The following is a 24,381-nucleotide window of genomic DNA, read 5'->3' on the forward strand; positions in this document are numbered from 1 at the left end:
AGATGCAATTACAGATAATATTAATTTTCATACTTAAAAATACATTAAGACTTTCTAGACACTGAGAATTCCCCCTCCCCCAGCCAGTAGAAGGGTAATGTGTATGGGCATTTGATGTACTCTGAATAGCTTTAAACTCAATTAAAATAACCTTCAAAAGAATTTTGATATCAGAGTGAAATTTCTAGAAGATATTGCACTATGTCTACATCATACATAAAAAACACAAAACACATTTTAAAGCTTTTCACTTGTATTTTCAGAAAAACTAAAAAGCCTTCCAGGAACTGTTCTGATCTTTTGGGTATAGGATAATGCTGCAAGATTCTGAACCCTAACGTACTATATATTCATCCAAGCTTCATCCTATAATAATTATATGGGACATTTTTGGAATGAGGAATTGATCAGAATGCAAAATTGACAGTGATTTTATAGAAAAAAAAAGTAGTTTTCATTTATAGACAAATTTTAGAAAATGACAGATTTTAGAATTCACTCTTTAGGCAAAATGAGTGGCTACCAAGTAACAAACTCCAAGTTTCCCAACACCATTTAAACTCCATTTCACTTTATCAATACTGCCTTCTCAAGGCATTTGAAACAGGAAAACTGGAAATGACACTAGATCTTGCAGTTTTTAAGCACTGCTGCTTGGGCCCTGCTGGGGTCACAGTCAACAGGGATGTCCCAAGGGAGTCTGGAGGCATCGCTCTGTCTGCCCATTCCCAAATGTTTAAATTTTCCATTCTGAGAACAGCAGACTCCAGATGCAATATTGGATTAGATCACTATATTATGCTGATTTGTTAATATTTATTTTACCTCCAGTCTTCCAGCAATTCTCTGCACAAAACCCCCATGTCCCTGAGACAGAGGTTAAACCTGACTGCAGACAGAGTTAACTTTCTGCTTATTCTGCTTAAGTAACAACTGACATTTGCAAAAGAGGGGCTATGAAGGGAGGCAGCAGCACTGAGAGGTTTATTTGTGCAGAATATTACACTAAAAGAGCCCAGTAGCTATTAGTGATTATTAATCTTCATTTACAATAATAGCCATATTTAACAAAAAAAAAAAAAAATAGGCTATGCTGCAAGTCATGCTAAAGCCTTTTTAATTGTCAGCCCTGTTAGTCTAAAAAAGCCTTCACCCTATTCATTCAGTTATCATTCTGTGGCTTATAATTAAAGTGCTAATGTATATCAGAATTCTTTGATCTCAAAAGAAAGGATTCTTTTACCAAAGAAATTAAGAACACAGTAGTTACAGAAAATTCAAGTTTCCAAGTAAAAATTAAAAGAAACAACCAAAAGTGATGTAATTAAGGGAAAACTATTTCAATTGAACAAGAGAAGGGAAAAACTTTGTGAGAAGTCATTTTGGATTGTGGAACAGTTCATCAAATAAAGCAGCACAAGACTTTGTAGCTAAATACAACCTAGGAGGAAAGGAAGTGAGTATATTGTACCAGCACAAATGGACTAAATGACCTCAAAGTTCTTTAGTTTAATCTAATGAGCAGAGATAATTCATAAATCCTGAAATCTAACTTCAATTAGCATGAGTTATCATAATGGTTCACAGTATCTCATCCATGGTATTATTTTCATTCTGAATTCTCATTTGAAGGGAAAGGAAGTCAGCAGCATGTCACAAAGTCTGTCTAGACTAATGCAAATAAAAAACCCATGTGTAGTCATCTGCACTACCTACAAGAATTGTTCTAAACACTGAAGGTCAGCAGAACTCTTACCACAGTCTTGTGCTTACTGCTCAGCGTGACTGAAACTTGAAACAAAAAACAACAACAAATCTAGAAGTAATTTTGGGTATTAGTCTGCTAAAAAGAATGCTCTTGTATTGCTGGGGATGTTAACTGGAGTGTTTCCCCACCCCAGGTAAGCTGGCAGGCACTAAATAAAGCTGGTAGCCAAAAGGGATGGAGTCAGCAAGATCCCACCCTGCTTATCTGCCAGTGCCACCAGTCCATCTGAAAATGTATGCTGAGCTTTGAAATTTCAAAATTTGAAGTTTCAAAAGCAACTCTTGGGTCCAAGATGTGAGTGGACACCAGGAAGCCTTGGCTCTTAGTTCTGGTACTGTCAATCCTTCCCTCACTATCCGCTTCTCAGGAAAACTCACAAGGGCTAAAAAACAAAAAGTCTGCAAAGCCTAATTCCATCCCACTGCCATCAATCTGCATTCAGCTTCCATGAGCTTTGGATTAGGCAGCTCAATACATTTTCTGAACATATTACTGTGGTTGTTTAGTGGTGTAAAGGATGTGTTTTGCATTCTTCTCTTCATTACTTTCTTTGAATTAAAACCACTAAGCCTAGCAAGAAAAGCAACAGAACTCAGTGGACTAAACCAACCAAACTGAAAGTGAGAAAGAGCTTCTTATTTAACATTAAAAATCTTCCTGTTAAAACCACATGGCTCAAGATCATCTCAAGTATTGCCTACATGGACTAAAAGCAAGATTCCTAGGCTACCTTTTGGGACACTTTGAAAGCTAAGATTATTGGAACAGCCAGTAAATTTAAAGTTATTAGTTGCTCATTCCCAAAGTCACACTTCAATAATTTTATTACCTACCCAGTCATACAAGAATGGAAGCTTGAAGGTCCACTCCAGCTAAGGAAATGATGGCAAAAATATTCCAAGAAACACAATTATGGACCAGAGAAGACTGCAGGATTTTACACCAGTATCTATACTCCCCAATGATTTGTTCTGGTTTTCCGAAAATACAGGAAAACCATTCATCCAAAAATTACAAGTTTCTAGAACTTTACTAATGAGTTGATCAGCTTAAGTTAAGCTCTGAAATGCTCATGCAAATAGTGAGAAGAACAAATGATCACTATGTTTTTTCCTCTAATTAAGAAAGATTTCAATGAATGAACAATGCTCAAAGTCAGGTTGAAAAAACAATTTCCTTGTGTTAGTAGTAAACATTGGCTAGTTTCCCTCCAAAAAGGCTGTATTACTTTTCATGTTCAAATATAACTCAAAAGTTGGCAGAAACAGTTAGCTTAATAAAAAGGACATACAGTTTCTATGAAAATTTAGGGAATTGTCCAAGTTGAGGATATAATTTTTTAAAAAATACTCTCTTCAACTCTTACAACCATTGGAAATTCACTGTTTTCTTTGCCTCCTCATGAAAATGACAAGTGTCAGCCTGCAAATCAAATGATTGTATTTCTTTCTGTTTATTTTCCAGTTTTTCATGACTGCTTCCATATTTCTCCTGTGAATGACAGACAAGACCTTTGTTCTGATGGAGAAAAAGCTGAGCTCTAAAGTAGAGTTCTCCTCAGGTTAATACCCTGCCAACAGTCTCCAACAGAAATGCATGGAGTACCTGGAAAAGACTGTGGACAAACATACCCCAAATAAAAAACAAAACAAAACCCAAAACAAAACAAAAAAAGAAGAATCAAAAGCAAGCTTACACCTTAAACTGTTTACAGAGAAATTAAATTTACACCTTAAGCTGCTTACAGAGAAATTAAATTAAAACAATCTTTCACAGTGTAGGGCTATTCTGGAGGAGGGTTCTCTATGTGTTTAATGTCCCTTTGAAGTTGCTGTTTAAAAATTAAGGTGAGACTATCTGAGGGTCTGGAACACAACTTGCAAGTAATGTACTGAAGACAAAGGTGATTATGCAAGGTATTACATATTTCAATCCTCTGAAAGCAATTTACACATCTTTAACTGATTACACTTGACAATATGAAAGTAGGAAGAATTAAAGGGGAATTAGAATATGGAAAATGTTAATTAGCAGCTTCTTGAGAGTTCTGTTTACAAGGCACCCTTAGGCACAGCCAAGGAGCCCAAGCCCTGGCCTGACACTCGAGATGTTTTGTGGTGTCACAGAACATTTATTGCCAGTACCAGATGCTGCAGGAGAGCAAATCAAGAAGACAGGCAGTACAAGCAGGTTATAATATCTGAAGTGCTGTGTAGATTCCTCAAATATGAATTTGGAGATTCAGCCTCCAGTAATAAGTACAGCAATTTCAGTCTAATTCATGTGTAATAGTGAATTGCATTTCCTGGTATGTTTAGGATGTGTATCCAGCAAATGATCACTGCCAAGGTTTGTAGACTAATGCTGTATAGCAGTGAGGACTGTGACAGTGTTAATTTGGCCAATTATGTCCTTTCCTTAGAAAAGCTCTAAAGCTCCAAGATATTCCACTAAAATCCCCTTTTCTTAAATGTGATAAAAGGCATGAGGATATAAATAGCTTTCAGTGAGATACTATAAAGTCATGACAAGAAAAGGGTGTATTTTAAGGCAAAGAAGTAGTTTTTGTTGTTCCTACAGTATTCCCACAAGACCAGCTCCACTTCTATGATCTACATCAGTGAAGTAATTCAAGCAAAAACGTACAAAACTTGAAGGTTTTTAATTAAATGAAACATATTTCAACAGCATATGTCACAGCTTTCTGAGTGATACACTAAGGATATATTCATTCTCCGCTGATTCAATGCAAGTTTTTTATTTCATATATGCTCATAATTATCTTTAATTTAGATGTAAGCCTTAATAATAACTAAGGCAAAGAAAGCACCACCAGCAGACAGAATCATCCTGTTTCCAGGAGTGACACAATGAATATGATAGAATATGAAGCAAGAAACTACAAGCCTTTAAAAAATGTTTCATGATGACATCTAAAAAGCAAAAAATCAAAACCCACCCAGCTGCACACCCACTGGGTTTATTTAATAGTTTCTTACTGTGTTTCAAAATCATCCCTAACCCAGGACTAGGCTACTGGATAAAATATCTCTACAGAAGCAAGAAGCAAACTGAGAACCAAATTTTCTGAAAAAACACAAAATTCCTGCTATCATTTCTGCTTCTTTTTCTCCCCTCCACATGCTAAAACAGAATAAAAGTAATTGGCTGAACTATAAGCAGGGGAAAAAAAGAAAAAAATTGAACGTACTGATCAAACCCACACGTTTCCTTTTTCTGTGCTCCTCACCAAGACTCTCACTTCCTTTCTTTGGTTTCTGATCCAATTTAGAATATATTGGGAAACAACTTCATGCACCATGATATCTTCTAAGGGCTTGCTATTTTAAAAGCTTTGTATGAATTTGCAAGTATTGATCTCCGTTGTCAAAAGTCCACCAGGAAAACCTACCAGCAATTTACTGTGCTCAGAAATGGAAGATGAGAAGTAAATCATTAACAACAACATATCACCTGTTTCTGGGCAGGCTGAATGCACAGGATATTAAATGGGACACAGATTTATATCTCTTTATTTTGGAACTAGAGCTCAGTTTTTTAAAACTATGCTCATGTAGCCACTGTCTTCTGTGATGTAATCGCAGCACAATTATCCAAAGTTTGTCAAAATTTGGGTGCTCCTGACAATGTAAGAACCTGTTTTCTTGGGCAAGCAAAAATCAATTTCTCTTGTCAGGACACAAGTGCTGAGTAAGACCAAAGTCAAGGCCTTCCCATTGACAGGACACATCTGGCAGCAGGACATTTATGGGGGCTGAAGGGCACCAGCCAAGCACCTTCATCAAGGCCTTCACTCTCCTGCACTGTGGCCTGGAAAAATGGTGGCTTTAAGAGCAGAAAAACTTACAGTTTTGCTTTAAAAAAAAAAAAAAAAAAAAAAGATGAATTTCTTTTGTGACAAAAGGCAATGAAATGATAATTTTTAATAACTCTTAACAGTATGGTGAGATAAAAGCACTTGCTGTGGGTTCAGACATTGGCCATACCCAATCTTAAGTACCCAATAAGTATCTTAAGGTTTATTTTTGTTTGCTTCTGTTTAACTAAGAAAAACAAATGGCTCTAGAGTATCCTGGTCCTTCTCCAGCAAATACAGATAAATTAAGACAGGGTGGTTTAGATAAGCCCTTGAAAAAATATCTATAGCATACTTTTATCTGGATTTTTTTTTTTTTAGTTAGAACACAATTAGAAATAGTTCCATATTGCCAAATAATTGATTCTCCCCTCTCCTCTGAGATTTTACTGTGGACAGAGATTTTTTTTGTGCAAGAGCAAGAGAACACAATGGAAGATTCCCAATTTCATGTGGAAAAAGGAAAAAAAGGAGATGACAGAGGAGAGTTTTGATTAACTCGTTTCCTCAACATTCAGCATTCAGTCCACTACATTATGCAAAATAACTCTTGAGTTACAAGCAAGATTTTTTATCTTTGTATTTTTTTGGAAACCATGATACAATGTCATTACAGTTTTGGCACTTCAGCATAAAAAGAAATGTTTCATTCTCTTTGCCTCATTAGGATCTCATATGAGATCCTGTCAGCTGCAAGTTTGTTCAGTTTATCTCAAGAAAAAGAAAGAAAAAAGCTTCAAATTTCCCTTAGATATGTCAATCAAAAGCAGTGCACTGGCTGGAACTCCAAGTTCAGAAGAATATTGCTCATGTCAGTAGAGACAGAATGTGGGCCCATTTTCTTCACCACTTTTAGAAAAGATGATATTTATGTAAAGGCCCAACCTTGCCTTGCAATTACCCCAAAATCAAACTGTGCTGTATAGAGGGGCTCAGTCAATGGTTCCATCACATATTTCTCATTATGTCCTCCTTTCCTAGCTGAGAAGTACTTTTTCTAGGATCACAGTTTCACAAAACATAAATAGTATTCAAATTTGAACTGGCTAGGGAGACCAGATATTCAACCTTAAAGCATTTTCTTGGCTATGCAAAAATTATTAATTCCAAAATTCTCGTGATTTAACTCAGGATATTCTGCAGTCTGTGCTCATTTAAATTCAAATTTAATCCTTCCTTTCCTGTCTAGTATTAAAGACACACTCCTGTTATTCAGGTTCTTTCATGCATCTCTGTTTTTATTGTATTTGCAGCAGTTGCTGAACAGCTCCTCATATCAGATCTTCAATTCCAACAGACATACCTGTCTTAATGTGCTCATATAATTTTATAATCTCTTATTCACTATCATGTTGTGCTATTTATATTACAATAGAGCTGTTAGTACTGGAGACTGCATGAATTATTAGTTTCTATGCCAAGATAAAAGTACTGATTGAGGGCAGAGCACTGGTGTAGGATCACAGCTCTTTCTTCCAGAAGGAAGTTCCCATGAACCAGCTGAAGAGGAATGCAGGAATTCCCAGGAACTTGGCAGCACTGTGTTCTGTGCTTTCACCTCCTGCAATGTGACCTCTGACATGGCAAACTAACTGCATCTCACTTTGCTGCCGTTTTAAATAAAAGCTAGTGATGAAGCAGACACACAAAATGTTTTTCTCACTAAGAGTTCAACCCTTTTGCTTTGTATAATCTGCTTCGTGCTGATGTTTGGAACAGGTGAGTTTCTAGAGTCAGTTATTAAAAACATGTTCTGTGTGCTGGGTAACCAGATTATAAATCATGAGACTTCACAGAGCTGGTGAAAAACTCATTGTCAAACCTTTCCAGGCTTGTGACCAGCGTTAGAGAAAAAGCCTCTCTGAGGCATCCACAGAGAACAGGATGGAATTGGCTGTTCCAGTTGGAAAGGACCTACAGGGGTCATTCTGTGATGTCATTCAAGGCTGCCCAGGTTGCAGAATGTTGTTAAAGGAATTGTACAGATGCCTTTTAAACAGTGACAGGCTTGGGGGAGCGAGCACCCCTCTATAGGAAGCCTGTTCCAATGTCTGACCACCCTCTTGGTGAAGAAATGCTTTCTAATATCCAGTCTAAACCTCCCCTGGCACAGCTCAGCACCATTCCCACAGGTCCTGTCACTGAAGTTCCCTTCAGCCTCCTTTTCTCCCAGCCAGACAACCCCAAAGCCCTCAGCTGCTCCTCACAGGACCTGTGTTCCAGCCCTTCCAGCAGCTTTGGCCTCCTGGTGACAGTCCTTGTCCTCAACACACAGAATGGGAAAGCAAAAACCTCTAAGTTTGCTTAGTGCAATCTCTTCTTTGTACCTGATAACCTGGCTAGAGAAAATTATCTTCTGGCAGTGCCATTCTAACCAAAACCAGGCACCCCTGAACACACACCTTTCTGTTAAAAAACATGGTATTAACTTGTCTTTCATTTATTCACGTAATTTCCCCAATTAGATAAAATGTGATTATTTAACTACAGCTTGTGGCAAGGCACACAGTTTGCAAAAATTGTAAAGCACACAACAAAAACACTGGAGTCTGAGTAACTAAACAGCAAACCATGCTACAAGTCAAGCTTGACTAGATTTGTGTTTGATTTAACTCTGAAAAGGAACTTTCTTAAACATAGAGCACAGGAACTAATTTTTCTTTAGGTATTGAGCTACATTAAAGCGACATTATGAAACCAGTTTATTAGGGGTAAATAAAAACAGTAGTTCCCTAATAAAACTGGAAGATGCAAATCTGCTTTCATAGAGCTCAGTTTTCAATAACTCACCATAAAGATTGCCAGAACTAAAACAGGAAAGCATTTCTAGGAATTTTACTAAAGCATGTACTTCCCTAAATGCCAAGTAATGCACATTCACTAGGTTTTCAGCAAATATTGTCCAAATGGATTTACTAATCCAAAAACCCATTTACAAAACCCACAACAGATTTATACAAACCATAACAGATATGTAAATCTTACCAATAAAACCTAAATAAGTTTGATTAGTTTCTGATTTTTTCCTGTGCACTTTGCCAGTACAAGCAATAGATCCATTTCTAAATCAGTTTTGGGCCTCAGATGTTAGCATCAGAATTTAAAATTACACACACAGCCCTTACACATTAACTCTTAATCATGTTCTATAAATTCCAATCAGAACATCTACAGTGAGTTCTTAAAGTCCAGATGTAATAAGGATTTTCATGAAAGGCTTTGTAATCTGTTTCTCATGTTCTCCTTCAAAGTTCAAAATAAATCATATTCCATCCACAAAGCACCTCAGTTGCTGGGGTTTTTTTTGTAAAAAACAGCAATTTGTCATTATATGGCATGTTTAGCCATGATCCTTCTACAATTCTGTTAGAATAACATCAACAACAGATGCAGAAAGGACTATTTAAATTTAAGGCAAGCATTTTAAGCAGATCTAGGAATCAACTTGCCATAGAACTGGCATGCAAAGAACTAATCCTCCTCAGGCTAATTTTAACACCTTTTCAGCTCAGATTTCAAAGCCTAACAGGAAGGCTGCTGTGCTGGAATAACCCCTGTGCCACGCTCCACATGCACTTTTCACTGTCATCCTTCCACAGGCACCACAGCTCGTGCAGCAAATCAGATCTGAGAGCTGAAAACAAAACAAAGCCTGGAGCAAAACCCACAGCAAACCCAAATGATTCCTTTCCAGTCAGAGCTAACCTAATCCTGCTCACCCTGTGAGCATCCAGACTGGCTATGGGCAACTGGGAGACCACAGAGTCACAACGTTCAGCTGATGGAGGCTCCTGATGATCTTAATTATTACATTACCTTCAAAGCCTTCTGAAATCCCAGTTCCAACAGCAGGTGCTAAACTTGGCATCCAGCTCAGAATTTGATGGGATATAGGTGACAGGAGAGAAGAGGTAGGGAATCAGAAATGATGTAGCAAAGACAGGTGGAAGAAAGTAGTTCTTGTTATTTAAAGAATTGTTTACTGTTCCTGAGACACTTCTAATAAGCAGGGAAAAGGTTGAACTGACAACTTAATATCCAATATTGCTCCTCCATGGTAAGGTCAATGAATTATCTTAAGAACAAGATGTGTAACTGTGGAAGTTGCTACATTTTAAGTACTTATGCAAACTGTTTTACTTTAATACTACTTATATAATTCCTTATATTACATATAGGCTTTCTATTAAAAACTCATTTTCCAAGTCATCTCATGACAGGGAAGTACCCAAAAATGAAAGAGTATGGTTGTGCTGAGCCCCAAGCTCTGCCCATACAAAGGAATGTACTCCTTATTTGAAGTGAAAATAAAGACAAGAAAAAGGAACTTTTTCTTCATGTTGATTCAATCAATTTTGCTTTTTAATGACACTTAAAACTTCTGTAGCAGAGCACTTATTCCACTGAGTCTAATCAAGTCTTTCAGCTGCATAAATTTAAGTATTTAGCCTTTTGTCTGCAGAGTGCTCCTCTGCATCCTTTTAAGCCTTGGGACTGAATTCCTGTCTCAAGCACATCACAGCGCTGGGGGATTACCAACAGGATCCAGAATATGGTTTATAATTGAATTCCCAACAGGTCTGGCATTCACAAAGCCAAAGCTACACGTTTCATTCTGAAAAATAAAGAGTTGGATCTGCAGCTGCTGCCTCTCAGTTTGTACCTGAAAATCCAAGAGTGCATCTGCACTTCCAGGCTCAAACACCTCCTGAGCAGCTAAAAACCTGACAAAAAATTTCCATATGAACCCTTCATGTCCATCACTGGCTCCTGTTCTGGGTGAAGCCAGACTCAACTTCACTGAAATACTCAGAACCAGTATTTTAATTAAATTATTGGGCTCATCTGTTTATGCCAGGTGCATTTATCTAACAGAGGGCACTAATCAGTAGCATTAAAAAGTGAAATCTGAATGATTAAGAATTGCTGGCACCATGTCAGTTGCCACAATATTATTAAAAATAGATTCCTCAAAATGGTATCTTAAGTAAACACCTTAGAGAGGAAATTAAAAAAAAATAAAAATTAAAAATTACCTTCACCTTTGTGTTTTAAAGCTGTTATTAAAAGAAATAGCAATACACCCCTTAGAATCATGACATGTTGCAAAAATAAGCTAATTTGAGACGAAGGCAGTGAATTTTTTGTTGCCTTGGATGTTTTGTTTGTGATTAAAAGTCTGCCAGTTTGGCACGGGAAACAACTGTCAGTATTCTCTTAATTAATTTAAAAAAAAGTGTTATGTTTAACATAACTTATAAAAATACAGAAAATATCACAATCTTGAGTAATATCTTTTTCCAAGTATTTCAATTTCATGAAGTCTGCGTTACACAGCTCAAATAAGCCAGTAGAAGAATAACTTTGCCAATTAACTGCTTTGAATAAATTAAAAAAAACCCAGTCAGATGCAAATGCATTGCTATTTATTTGGCCATTTAGGAATTAGAAGTGTTTTGTCACAAGGAAATAAACGTTATCCATTCAGAGTTTGATTGTTCTAAAGAAATAATCACCCAAGTGTGGATGGATCACATCTGCTGGTAGCAACATGGAGATTATTTTATTGCCTATCTATGATAATTTAGAACAGATTAAGTAGAACTTTGGCAGTGTCTCAGAATATCATGCAATATCTATGTATACCTTTTACTGATATATCTCAGCAGCAAAATAATTGGGCTGTTCTTTCACCTAAGGGAGAGACAAAAAACTCTCAGAGATTGAAGAATTATCACATAACTTAGAAAAAACTACTTTTCTTATGAATGACTTCTCAAAGTAAGCACCATTCAGGACTTACAGTTTTATTGATAACTTGATTTTGAAGAAATTTCTCTCTATTTCTACAGTCATATCACTTTTAGATGAGGAAAAGGCTGCAGCATACTAGAATATACTATTCCATTACCCGAGAACAATTTCTATCCTTCTTCCCTTCTACCCTTCTTTTTTCATTTATTGGCTGCTGGATTCTTGTCATGAAACACTTTAGGTCAAAATGCAGTACTTTGTAATATGACTTTAAATTTTGAACTAAAATTAATTTAATAGATGATACAGATGCTGTACCTTTTAAAATCAATATTATGTGTGCATGGTTGAAATTAGGCTGCAATTTATGAAACTCCTAGCCATTAGTTTTACAAGAAGGTATTAAAATAAAAAATAGCTTCATAGCCAGCATATGATCTCTGCTTATGAAATAGAAATATCATTTCCACTGTAGGAAGGTATATCTTTTAAACTGCTTTGGTTTTGTGGCGAGTTTGCTACAAACAAAACCCAGCCCCTGGCCCAAGGAGCTGATGGTGGGTGGGGTGATCACTCCTATTAGTTAATTAAACCTCATTAATGTTAATGCACAGGCTTTAATCTATTCTGTTGGCTCCAAATGGAAAATTGGATCATACTCGAGCATGTGAGTCCTGAAGGCCAAACTGACCCTGCTCAGGGGGAGTCTGAGTTTATTTGCCTGTGCCCCTCCTCTTATCCAGGTGGGAATTCTCTTCTCTGCTGTGACTCTGGAAGCCTCAGGGCCCCAGACAGTGACCTCCAGTAGGAATGGGCTGAAGAAGGTGGGTGCTGCTTTTCTTCATTCCAGCCTGGAATTCTTTCAGTGTTGTTAACACCTATTGTCTGGGGCAGAGAATGAGGTGCTTTTACAACACCATCAAACAGAAATCTGATTTCAGACTCACAAAGGTGAAAGAGGGAGACAGACTATTCCTACTCTTCCCTACGGCTCAGCAGAGCCTTTCTCTTCTCAAAGGTGTTGAACAGATCAAAACCTGATGTTATTGCAGGATGATCTCTTTCCTCGTCCCTACTGAAATAAGAACACACAGTTTAACCATCCCCACTCCTTCTGATACAGGGTCTTCAGCCCACAGTTCTCTGAAAGACACTTCTAATTTTGTAATTCTAACTCAAAGTTCATCATCTGTTATGAAACTAACATTAATTACTGCGATGCTGGCTGCTTTTATACTTGAGTGTCAGCAGACTGGCAATACTCTCTTATTGACTCCACTCATAACAAAACCAGCTCTACAAATGAGATGGATTGATGTGATTTTGTAATATCTTCATTTATGTTCTTTTTTGTTATGCCAAAATAGGTGTCCACATTTAAAGACAAGATTAAAACCACTACGGATCGGGCTAAGACTCCTAAGGAAATCTGTCATTTTAAAATTCCTTAAGACAACCCAAAGTCTTGAAAATTTGGTTTTGAATTCAGGACTGAGCTCATGAAGCAAACTTCAGTATCTGTAAACTTCAACATCTGCAATGTGATTGTATAAAGAAAAACATGTCTAGAATACACTGTACACCAAAAGAAGTTGTAAGTATGGTCTAAAAACTAAAACAATCAAAGAAACATTCACTTTAGCAGCTGTATTTCTCCAGGTCTTTCTACAAGTTGCTTGCAAAACCAGCTAATTAACTCTTAGTACAAAAGCAGCTATTTCCACCCCTTGTCACATGAGGATATACTAAAGTTCCACTGACTTCACCTCACATTCACTCAAATGTAAACTGGAATATGCTAAATTTAAATTAAAAAAAAATAAAGTAGTTACTACGTTATTGTTAGTAGAAACTTCATGTTTTAAGAGGCATGCACTGGGGAAGGAACTGTCTGATTTGACATCTTTGTCAAAAGATCTGTAGACAGAAAAGAGCTCCTACAGAGAGCTGCTACAACAGACAAGGTACTTTTAGAGTACCCAGAGGAACTATTCCTCTAGAATGTTGGCATCTTCTTTAAAGAAAAATTCATCTTCCTTGTAAAGCCACCAATTCAGTACATGTGTGCCAATAACAAATGCCTACGGTAGTACTGATGCTAAAGAATGGATTAATAAAATTAAAGTCTGACAAATTCAGTAACTAAGTGTGTGAAGAACAGGATAGTAGGAAACAGGGGAATATTCAAATAGCCCCAGGCATATTCCTTCCTATTAGAGAAGCAAGCTTCAGATTTGTTATTTTCAGATTTAAAGTTGTTGGATTTCAGTGGCTGAATACAAATCAAATTATTCTATCAACATATGTGTTGACTTTCCTTAAAAAATGCATGCACTTGTCCAATTGTTTGATAGCCCTCACAGCAAACTTATATTTTTTAAAATAAAAGCAAAGGCTGTACAAAAGATCTTTCTCATTACACAGTAAAAAATCACTCTTGTGATTGTTTCTGAAAACAGACTTGTGCAATAAATATAAAGGCTTCTTTGTATAGTCATGATCCTCAACCAGCAGACAAAATCTCCCCCAAAAATAAGACACCTGCCATAGACATCTTTGCTGAGAGCCTGTCACCAATGCAGACAGAATTGCAGTCAGATTTAAACCTGAAATCCCAAATATTTGTCATATTGCACCTTCAGAAATCTAGCTTCAGCTTTGAAATGTTTCAGTCTTTGCTTACAGTATCAAACAAATCAGATTTTACAAGTTCATTCTGTATTCAGGTGAGGAAATGAAGTAGTTACTCAGTTACTGTAAGTACCACTTTTGACTCATGGTATTTCATTTTCTCGTATATAAAATAGGGATTAAACAATCTTTCCTCTCACTCCTACCTATCTTCTTTTGCTCATTCAGATTGCTGTAATTTGCAGTAAAAAGTGTGTTCCATAAGATGTACAAACAACATCAATCTTGGCTTTCTATCCTAAGGTTTTGGATGATACATTATGTATCAGCTTTTGTGTTTATCCTGTGGTTTGATTGGATCAGATGGAGCTGACATATTTGCTTCCTTCACTTAAATTCCAGCTCCAGTTTGAAAAATGATCTGATGATTTTTTTTTCCCTTTTACTGACAGTTGGCAGAAAAATCTTGAAAGTAACCAAGTGCAATTTAGGTCTAGAAGAGGACTTCAGGAACTAATGGTTTCAAAGAGCAATCTAGTTCTGACAGAAGCCAATGATAACTTTTTTTAAAGAACATACAGTCTTATTGCAATATCAAAAATATGAATGTAGAGATAATTCTCTGTTTTCAGTCAGAGAACTGAACAGGTAAGAATTCTGTTCACAATTCAATGGGGATGTTGCTATGCCACTAATGGCTGCTGTATTTTTTGGTTGATTTTTGTCCTGTTCATTGAAATCACAGTTCCTAGTTGTTTTGATATTTTCATAGTTAGTTCTCTTAGATGAAAGCATTATATTCCAATGACTCAAAAAACCCCAAAAACCTAAAAGCCCAGAAACAATCTTGTAATACCAGAGCCTTGACATCTTCCCACAAAGCCACAGGAGGAAATGTAATTAGTTCTGTCCTGTAATAATTCTTCCATTTTGAAGGAAGCACATTAGCATATCATCAGAAAAGATATGGAAAATTTCAGAGGGTAGGGGAATAGAGCTGTTTTTTAATACCTGACTTAACCAAGTGGAGCTGTGTTGGATGTACAGCTGGTTCATCAAATTTTTACCAGGGGTTCTGCAATTTCAGCTTATTTTTATTACCTAGTCTTTATCCATCAGAGTTCAAGTATAAAGTGCAAGAGTCCTTGAGGCTACTTGCTTTTAGGAACAAAGAACTACTGAAAAATTCCAAGCATATCTCCCCTAACTAGGCTGGAGCAGATAGAGAATATACTGTCTGGCCAAACACAGTATGACTGTCTGTCAGAAAACCTGAAGTCACCTCTCTCATATCTAATGCTGAGAAAATCCCCAGACAGCTTTTGCTTTTCCCTCTGAATGTTATTATTTTCCTATTCATCACAATTAACAGAACATGCCCAAAGTTACTGTGCCAGATTGTATCACCAGATTTACTCTTGTTTTAATGCTGCAGACAATAGCCCCAGAATAAAATACACATTGGTAGAAGGGAGTTTTCAGAAGGTTTGTATCCACCCTCTGCTTGAACTGGATTTTATGTTCTTTCATGCACAAAGGTAAAACAGAGTCTCACTCGTGTGCTTAAGAGAATATGTGCTAAATCAGACCATTCCTGTGAAATGTGGGTGCCTGTGCTGCTTTGCTGGAAAACACAAGGTTTGGGTTTGTTTGTATTCACAGTGTCACCTCAGATAATTACAGCTGTGCTTTGAACATCTCAAATACCATCAAATCATAAATACCAGTAAGATTCTCAGAACCAGTATATGAGATGTTGGCCAGAAAAAAAAAAAACAAGCAAATTATTTAACTTAGGGAGTGGCTTCATCAACTGGAACATTACACAGCACCTAGGCTGCTCCATCACCTTGGGGCAGATGAGAGCTCTGAAAAAACCATGAACTGCTGCCAGCTGTGGGAAGACAAAGAGAAAAATTAAGAGATGCCCCAAGCCATAGTGCAATTTCTCAGCCCAAGAACCATGGGCTTTCATGTGTGACAGAGCACACAAATGATACCCCAGACACTTCTGGTAGATTCACAATAAGGTCAAATTCCACATCTAAAAATTCAGTGTCAACAGTAGACTGAAATATAGATATTGATCAGGCCCCCACCTTGGTCCTCACTTTACACACTGAGGCCTGCTCTGCTTTGTTAACCTCATTCAGCACCTCTGTCACCTTCCCCAGCATATTCCTGTTGTTAACTGGAGGCTTGAATAATTCATTTTGAAAGAACAAAATCATAACATAATTCACCTCCAGAAAGGCACGAGAGTTCTGTTGGTCTGTGCAGAACTTGTGCCTTTGATGAAGAGACTGAGAGATGATGGGGAAGTCTGGCACATGCGGCTGTAGACAGGGATTTTAAAAATTACATCGAACAGAATACATCACTGAAGAAAGCTAAGTGGAGAAATTACCTGTGAAAACTGACACTCCAAAGTGCCACATTTTTGTGATGGAGATCAGAGCATACAGGAAAAAGTTCCAGGTAGCACTCCACCCAGTGATGTGGGGGAAGGCTGCCACGTATCTGCCTGGGCCTTGCAAGGACAAAGGGTTTTCTGGGCTTGGCTTGGATATGAGACATCTTCAGATGCATCAGACTTCTGTTTGCTCAATATTTCAGATGAGTTCTGAACAAACTCTTTAACACTTTAGGTGCTGTACCTCTGACTGGAGTAGTATTGTGTCTCTGCTGCTCAAACAATTTTGCCAAGTCCTCTGTCTCTACACAGAGGCAATTTCTAAATGAGAACAGAAAATGCCTCAATGGAATGTACAGATGTAGAGATGCCTCCATGCAGAAGCTGTTGGCATGCCCAGGCACACCACAGAGCTTTTTCAAGAATGATCTGATTCCCAAAAGGGCACAATAGGAAAAACACAGCAATATGAAAGTACTCTGTTGAAATACCTACACCAGGAATAATATGCTGTTAGAAATTAAGCCTCTGCTAAAACTCTGCCATACAGACATTCTGTTCACACTACTATTCTACTGATTCAAAATCTGCAAAATCCCAAAAGTCTTTGGGATTTCAAGAGTTTGAGACCTTCATGTTAATTCAAATATGTTGCATTAACTTGGCATGCAAAAAACAAACTAATAAACAAAACACCAAATGAACAACCAAAAAAACAAGCTCATTTGCAGACACCAGGCAGGAAGATTAAAATACTTGGCAGAGGTAGCACACACCAAACCACAGATTTTCATTTTTAGAGAGATTGCAGGGAAAGAAACTACTTTGGACATTAGTGCATTGCCAGTTTGAATGAGTGTTCCCTAAATTAGAGAATAAATGGAACTAAACAACAGGTAAATTGGAATATATATCCCTTCCATGCTTCAAAGGAACAGAACAGTATGATCCTGTTAGAAAATGCCTCAAGTCAACATTCTTGTGCTGCACCTTATCTGTGGTCAAAATGTGAATTTCATTTACCAACAGTCCAGCAGTCTCTTCATTCCATTTGCATACTTTTCATTCCATTTACTGCAGGAGGAGAGCCTGCCTGTCATCTCCTGGAAAGTGTTTGTATTTTTAAAAAATGGAAATATCACTGTATGTTACACAAAACCCCCTTATTTCCTCTAGAAATGGAAACACTCCTCCCTCTTGCTGTTTTGTTTAATATTTAGAAATTAATTGCATTGGAGTAGTTCTACTTTATGCAATTCCATAATTGGAGTGTAGAATAAATCAGGTTCACTAATAATTTTCTCAAGAGTTATCTGTCAGCACCCCTAACTCATCACAAAACCAATGATGTCACTTCTGGCGTGCCTTTCATGACTTTGGTGCCTGACAGAGTAAAAATCAACGTGAGATTATTTCATGGCTGGTCCTGGGTGAGTGGCTCCAGTGGAATCCCCTGTTGGGGGTCTGCCATTCAGGCTTTCAGAACTGCAGGATCCCAGGCTCATGAGGATGCTCTGGTGAGCACACAGTGGACAGAAAAGTATCTTCAAACTGGTTAATCACTGAACTGACTGGTTACCATGAAGCACTGTGCTGAGTAACACTGATGAAATTTATTAAAAACAGCAGATTTCTGAGCGTGCTTTTGATAAAAAGGGAATTTTATCTGGCTTCTGGTCAGGTGGGAAAATCCCTTTGCCACACAGGCAGACACTCCTCGATTTTAATACTTGATATTATATACATTAATATATTGAAATTACAAGGTCTGCAAATCTCACTTAAGATACCACCAAGTTTTGAACTGCATCACATTACTCTACTGAATGTTTCAGTTCTTTGCCACTAGGAAACTTACAGATTTCTTCCTTTAAATGCTTCAGATCAGCATGGTTCTCACAGCAACCCATCCTAAATCCACCTTCTCAGTGCCAACATCTTAATATGAATTGTTCTGACAATTGTTCTGACAAATTAGATCTTTTAAGCACTCAGATTTCAGATCCATCTATTTAATAGCTGCATATCTCCACTCCGTTTTTTCTGCCACATTCAGCAATCTCCTTTTCCAAGCGTCCATGAAATTGGGGTAAACACTGACATCAGAGAGCACAAGGTACAGTTACCTAATAATTTATACACCAAACCTCATGCAAATATTTATGTTGAAACTTTTACACTGTTATTTGTCATCAAGACATATACATGGAAAAAAATTAAGAAACAATAAAATCCTATTTCCCTAGCAGAGATGAAGGGCTTCAAATCAACACAAGCTTTTCCACCAGCCTGAGTGGCCATACAAGCAAAGCAGACTGAGAGTGATATGCAGTGAAAACTAAGAGTAAAAAGCTATAGTTTCAAATGTTTTCATAAACCATTTCTGAGAAAATAAAGCAAATTGAAATTACCAAATCTTCCACTTACTATATTTGAATATTTAATTTCTCTTAACATAAATAACCAGTTTTGTGTGAAAAGTCTTTCAAAATTAAAACTAAAATTTCAGAAGCAGGTATGACACTTGCTTTACTTGCAATTGCAGTGGGGTGTATAAACAGTTCTTTGGCAGGTTCTCACTGAGGAGCATTAACTTGTAGCTGAGGACTGGAAATTCCAACCACAAGGTAATTTCTCACTAGTTTTGGTTTGAGTTTTTTAATGTTTGTTTTGTTGGGTTTTTTGTTGTTGCTGTTGGTTTTTTGATTTGGTTTTGTTTAGTTTTTTTGGGGTTTTTTGTTGTTTTTCAGAAATGGGTAATTTATTCTAAAGGTAGAGATTATTATCTTGTGAGGAAATAATTTGGTCCCATCTACCACAACGAAAATATGGAGATTCCAGACTAAGGAACAGCAATTAAAGTACTTAGTTAACTAATTAAATTATAGCATTTCCCTTAAATGCTGAGAATGTCACTCAGCAGTATATGCACTGCTGCATATACTATTCATCTTTATAAAAGCTTCCTGGGCTACAGTTTGAAAAGCAAAATGGAATTCCAGTCATATCCTAGTGCAATCTCCATCAAGTATTATCAAATAAAATTGTACAGCTCAATGACCCTATTTAAAATAATATGCAATTATTTAAACAGAATCAAAATACTTCAAGTCAAGTATCTAATAAATATTTTTTTGCATTGGTCGACTTCATAGAGCAAAGACCAAATTACAGATTATCCAGATTACACGTGGTTCATCACACACTATTTAATAAATCATAAATTAACTATGCACTAAATAATCACACAACTATTTCCCTCAAACTCTGAGATCTGATTAATCTTTTCAGCCACTTTTCTATCAAGGATGATTTAAAAACATCAATTCCATTAACAGGGTTTCACAGAAGACTCTTGGCTGGTGCTTGTTCCTTAACAATTCTGACAATGTCACATTCTGACAGGCTTTAAAATCATGTCTAGGATTTTGTGCCTTTTTTTTTTCAAATAACCAAGCAAACAGATAATAACTAAAACCAAACCAACATAAAGAAACCCCACCACAACCTCAAGACCATGCAGAGTCTATTTTGCCAAAGATGCTGAGCCACCTACACATTAAATATACACGTGGCTGAGTTCTTGTGAATTTACTTTTGTTGTGTGCAGGAGAAATGATTCAACAGCAGCTCCTTCTGCAAAAGCAGCAGCTTTGAATAAAGCAAGCAGTCTGTGAGGCCTACATCACTGTGGTTTATAGGAAGTTGTTACAAGTGTAGGAACCCATGAAGCTGGGCTCATTGGTAGCCGTGTCTCTGCAGAAACATTGCTGAGCTGACAGAAGCAGCAGCACTCTGGAGCAAGGAGTAATTTCTATTGTGTCAATAATAACAACATGGGGGGAGTATTCCACTGGAGCAGGGGAGGGGAGGCAGAACACATCAGCTTTGGGAGCATCCCCTCTGTAGGGACTCTCCAGAAGCACAGGAACCAAAGGTGTTCCCTTTCCTGCCATGGGAACACCACAGTGAAAACTCCAAAAACCAAGAACCGGCATGTGAAGAACAAATTTAATATTTCCTGCCATCGACTGGGGCTCAGTGCCCCGTTCTCATGCCAGGAAGATTAATGTGAAACATGCAAAATACAACTGAATCACACAAAAAGAAGCATTTGCATGTGAAACTGCTTTGATCACTCAAGTTGACCAATGTAAAGAATATTCCCAACGTGGATCCCAGTGAACTCCACGATTTTTAACTCCATTCAAAGGATTTTTGGGAAAAAGAAATAGATTATAATTCAAAATTAATAGCAAACTCAAGAGGAAAGGATGTATAAATGAGATTTCTCTTACCTTTGCAATGGTCTCGTGCAGGATGAAGGAGGGATCCAGCTCTTCAGTTTTTGTTGCATGTACAGGAAAAAGGGCTTCAGAGAGAAAGCTGGAGTTCTGTGAGAAAGAAGGGGCTTTTTAGGATTCCACATTGATTTCCTCCTTCAACTGGTTATTGAATTTTGTTGACAGATTGAAAAACCCTTCAAATCTTTCTTAAATTTTGATGATTATGAAACTTATTTCACTGATCTCATTAACTGATTCCAAGCCCCCAAACAAGGAAAAAAAACCCCTAAGTCTTATGACTTTATTTCTGGAGTGGCAGTTGTCTCTGTAATTATGCTTCCAAAGTAGCTAAAAATGTTGCCTACAGGGAGGAAAAAAAAATATCAACACAGTTTTATATTGAGCGAAGCAGCAATCAGACATTTTATTAACTGTGTTATAATTTAAATCTTCAGAAGAAATGTAACCACAATAATCAAGGAATACTCTTTTATCCTCTGCAACCATGCTACTTCTCTATCCAGTATTACCATCTACATAATAAGGGATTTTTTTCAATTCCCTAAAATGATATACTTTAGGTTGACCACTCTTTTAACACCAGACAATCTAATATATTGTCTGTACAGAATGTTCATCTCTTATTGTGCTGTAAAAAAGCAAGACATTATTTGCATATTTGTTGTCACAAGGAAACAAGAAACCAATAACAAGGACTGAACTGGAATAAAAGGCAAAACATTATAAAACAAACCTCTAAGCCTCGAAGGTCCCTGAAACAGAAATTAAATTACATTGCTGAAAAATTTGCTTGTTAAATTTTCCGAAAAATTAATGCCTTCTTGATCAATATTCTATCAGCACTTCTATGCCTTTCTAGGAGATTATTTCTGGTAGAAAACTCCCACCATTTTCTTAAAAAAATATATATATATATATAATTAGCACTGCATCAGATAAATTTTTGTGTTCAGTGATGCATCTGTGTGTTGCATAACTTGTCGCAGAAGCATCACAAAATACATGAAGTAATTTTTTCTTTCAGAGTTTTTTTTTTTTTAAGATCTCAGGGAGAAGATGCACAAAGTCATTTATTACAAAGATAAAATACATATTTCAGCATTAACTCATAATTATTCATCTTTGTTTTGAGCTTGCACACCAGTTTAGAGACGTGTCATTTGACTGCTGAGGAACACCCTCATTCTGCTCATCATCGGTCACAGAAATTAAATCAGCAACTTAAAGAAATTACTTATAGTCTTACTTATAGCAAGTATATTACTTACTTATATTCACTCTTGAGTATCTCACTGAGAGTCAGTGAAGGGAGTGACCACCAAATTAAATTTGCTGTACAATGTCAGATTATTGCTCCATCTAGACAAACATCCTTTTATTCTGTGGAATGCCAAGCTTGGTGGATCAGCTGCCTGGAAAGCAGGGAGGCACTGCTCACCTGGCTTCTGTCCCACTCACTCCAGACCCCAGCTGGGCCAGGAAAACCAGCAGCCTCTGCTGCTGCCTTTGGAAGAACCCAACATTCACAGGAACCATCAGCAGATGAATCAAAACAACTTGCACAGCACACGTGACGAGTTGTTCTGCTCATGAAGGAATCGAGACCCTGCCTGCAGAGATCTTGAAAAGGATTGCTGTTTGAAGGAACTTGCTGGCATCTGAAATCATCTTGCTGTGCACTTGTAAGAGCAAATGTTTTAAACAGCTGTGGCTGCTTTTTTTTTTTTTCTCATAAAAGGCTCCTCTATAAAGAACTGCTAGAAAGGACAACTTTGTTTCTCTTGCTGTTTTTCAAGCACTGGGCTCACCAGAAAAAGCTGCTTCCAACTAACAGAAGCCCACTCTTCATCCCAGGGAGCACATGGCAGAGAGATGAGTCCAGATGATGTTCCAAGAGCATTTAACAGCAAGAGAAACACCTTCCAAGAGCTGGAAACTGGATCACACTTCTCTGTCGTTCTTTCACCAAGCTCACAACAAGTTAGTGTTGTATTTTGGCTTCTTTTGAACAGCAATTTGCTAAGCAAATTTCTAGTAAATGCACACCAAGAGAAAGAGTTGCTAATCCAAAACCATTAAAACCAACTGTATTATTATTCCTTAATGCCTTTCAGCCACAGTAGGAGCTGCAATTGTTGTCCTGTTCTCTCCCACACTCACCAAAACACAAATCATCACCTCTGCCCCAGCCAGGCATCAGCAAGTACCACCCTCACCTTGTACAGAGAGCAGAGTCTTTAATGCATTGTGAATGCTCTGGAGATGGCTTCAAATTAATGAAAAACCTTTTCAAGGTCAGACCATTGTGAAACATCCTAAAATTTAGGACTAAAATTTCCACACTAGTGCTTTGAAAATCTTCTCCTTTGCTTTTCATTGCATTCTGATAATTTTTCTTCAAGTTCATAGCTATCCAAATGGATTAAGAACATTTTCTCTTCTGATATGAAATATGTTTTTATCAAACCAACTTTACAGTCTACAAAGGATCACCCCAATAATCCTTGAATTCCCTATGAAATTATTTGGTATCTCTGTGAGCTCTTCAGAAGAGAAATGAACAAGCATAACATGTATTTGGAAGTGGATTTCCAAACTGTCCCATGTCTCGTGCTCCTTTTGGAATGATCAGTTAACCTGGGCTTTTCAATACTCATTTAATGAAGCATTCTGTGAAATTAGAACGACATTGATGTTCCACTTTTCAAATAATGGGTCACTTCTGATTAAACTTCGATTGAACATTCAACTTTCAATCTTAAAACAAATTGCCTCCTTTTCTTTTTAATTTGAACCCAATTTCCTGCTGCCCTCGGGTCTTGTGACAGTAATTAATTGATTTATGAATCAATTAAATGGAGATCGAAAATGCAGGCAAAAATTGCTTAAAACCCCAAATCTGGCTTACTCTTGCTTATTTATGATGGACACTTGCACTAAAATTCACTTCTGATTTTCTACACTCATTTTTCTAACTTAACTTATCCTCCCTCAACTAATTAAGTGAACAAAACGTTTCACCTTCTAAAGGCACTAAATTTGCCATCCCTTGTGTACTGTCTTATAACATACCTTCAATTTATATGCCAACTTTCCACCAATGCATTTTAACTCAAGAATAAAATCTCACAGCACTTCTGGTGATTTAATATACAACAATAAATACCAAGACATGCTTTAGAGACCTATTTTACTGCCATTAAATAGATAAAAAAAAGTTTTAAAAAATATAAAATTTTGCCACAGATTGTCTTAGAACTGGAATTAATTCTGTAAATCATGTGAATTTTTTTACTAGGACTGGACAACACTGAATCCACAACAGATTCTGTTTTCTTGACTGTTACTTGAGAAACAGTAAAATTACAAGTTAGAGAAATTGTGAATTTATGTACTCAAATTATGTAAGTAAGAATTCTTTAATATGCTCTCATTCCACATGCGAACAGATTTCTCCTGCCCACTGAATGTTTCTCAGCTTTTACAAGAAGACCTCCTTCTGTTCTTAAGCTGGCAAATAATACACAAGTATCTCCAGAATTATTTTTTTGGGGGGTGGGAGGGGGGGTGAGGGGAAGCTTTTTAATTGTTTGTTTTGAAAGTAACAGGCAGTGGAGGTTTCCCCACTCAA

General features: G+C 37.1%; 1 protein-coding gene across 1 annotated transcript in view; it reads right to left on the bottom strand.

The window, feature by feature from the left end:
- Positions 1 to 24,381, bottom strand: part of NAALADL2 (N-acetylated alpha-linked acidic dipeptidase like 2) — a 314,967-nt gene that overhangs the window by 41,161 nt on the left and 249,425 nt on the right. The window contains exon 11 of the mRNA XM_015637920.2: positions 20,742 to 20,837. Coding sequence (XP_015493406.1) covers positions 20,742 to 20,837 — 96 coding nt within the window. The remainder of the gene's footprint in view (positions 1 to 20,741; positions 20,838 to 24,381) is intronic.

This window comes from Parus major, chromosome 9, assembly GCF_001522545.3.
Source record: "Parus major isolate Abel chromosome 9, Parus_major1.1, whole genome shotgun sequence".
NCBI lineage: Eukaryota > Metazoa > Chordata > Aves > Passeriformes > Paridae > Parus > Parus major.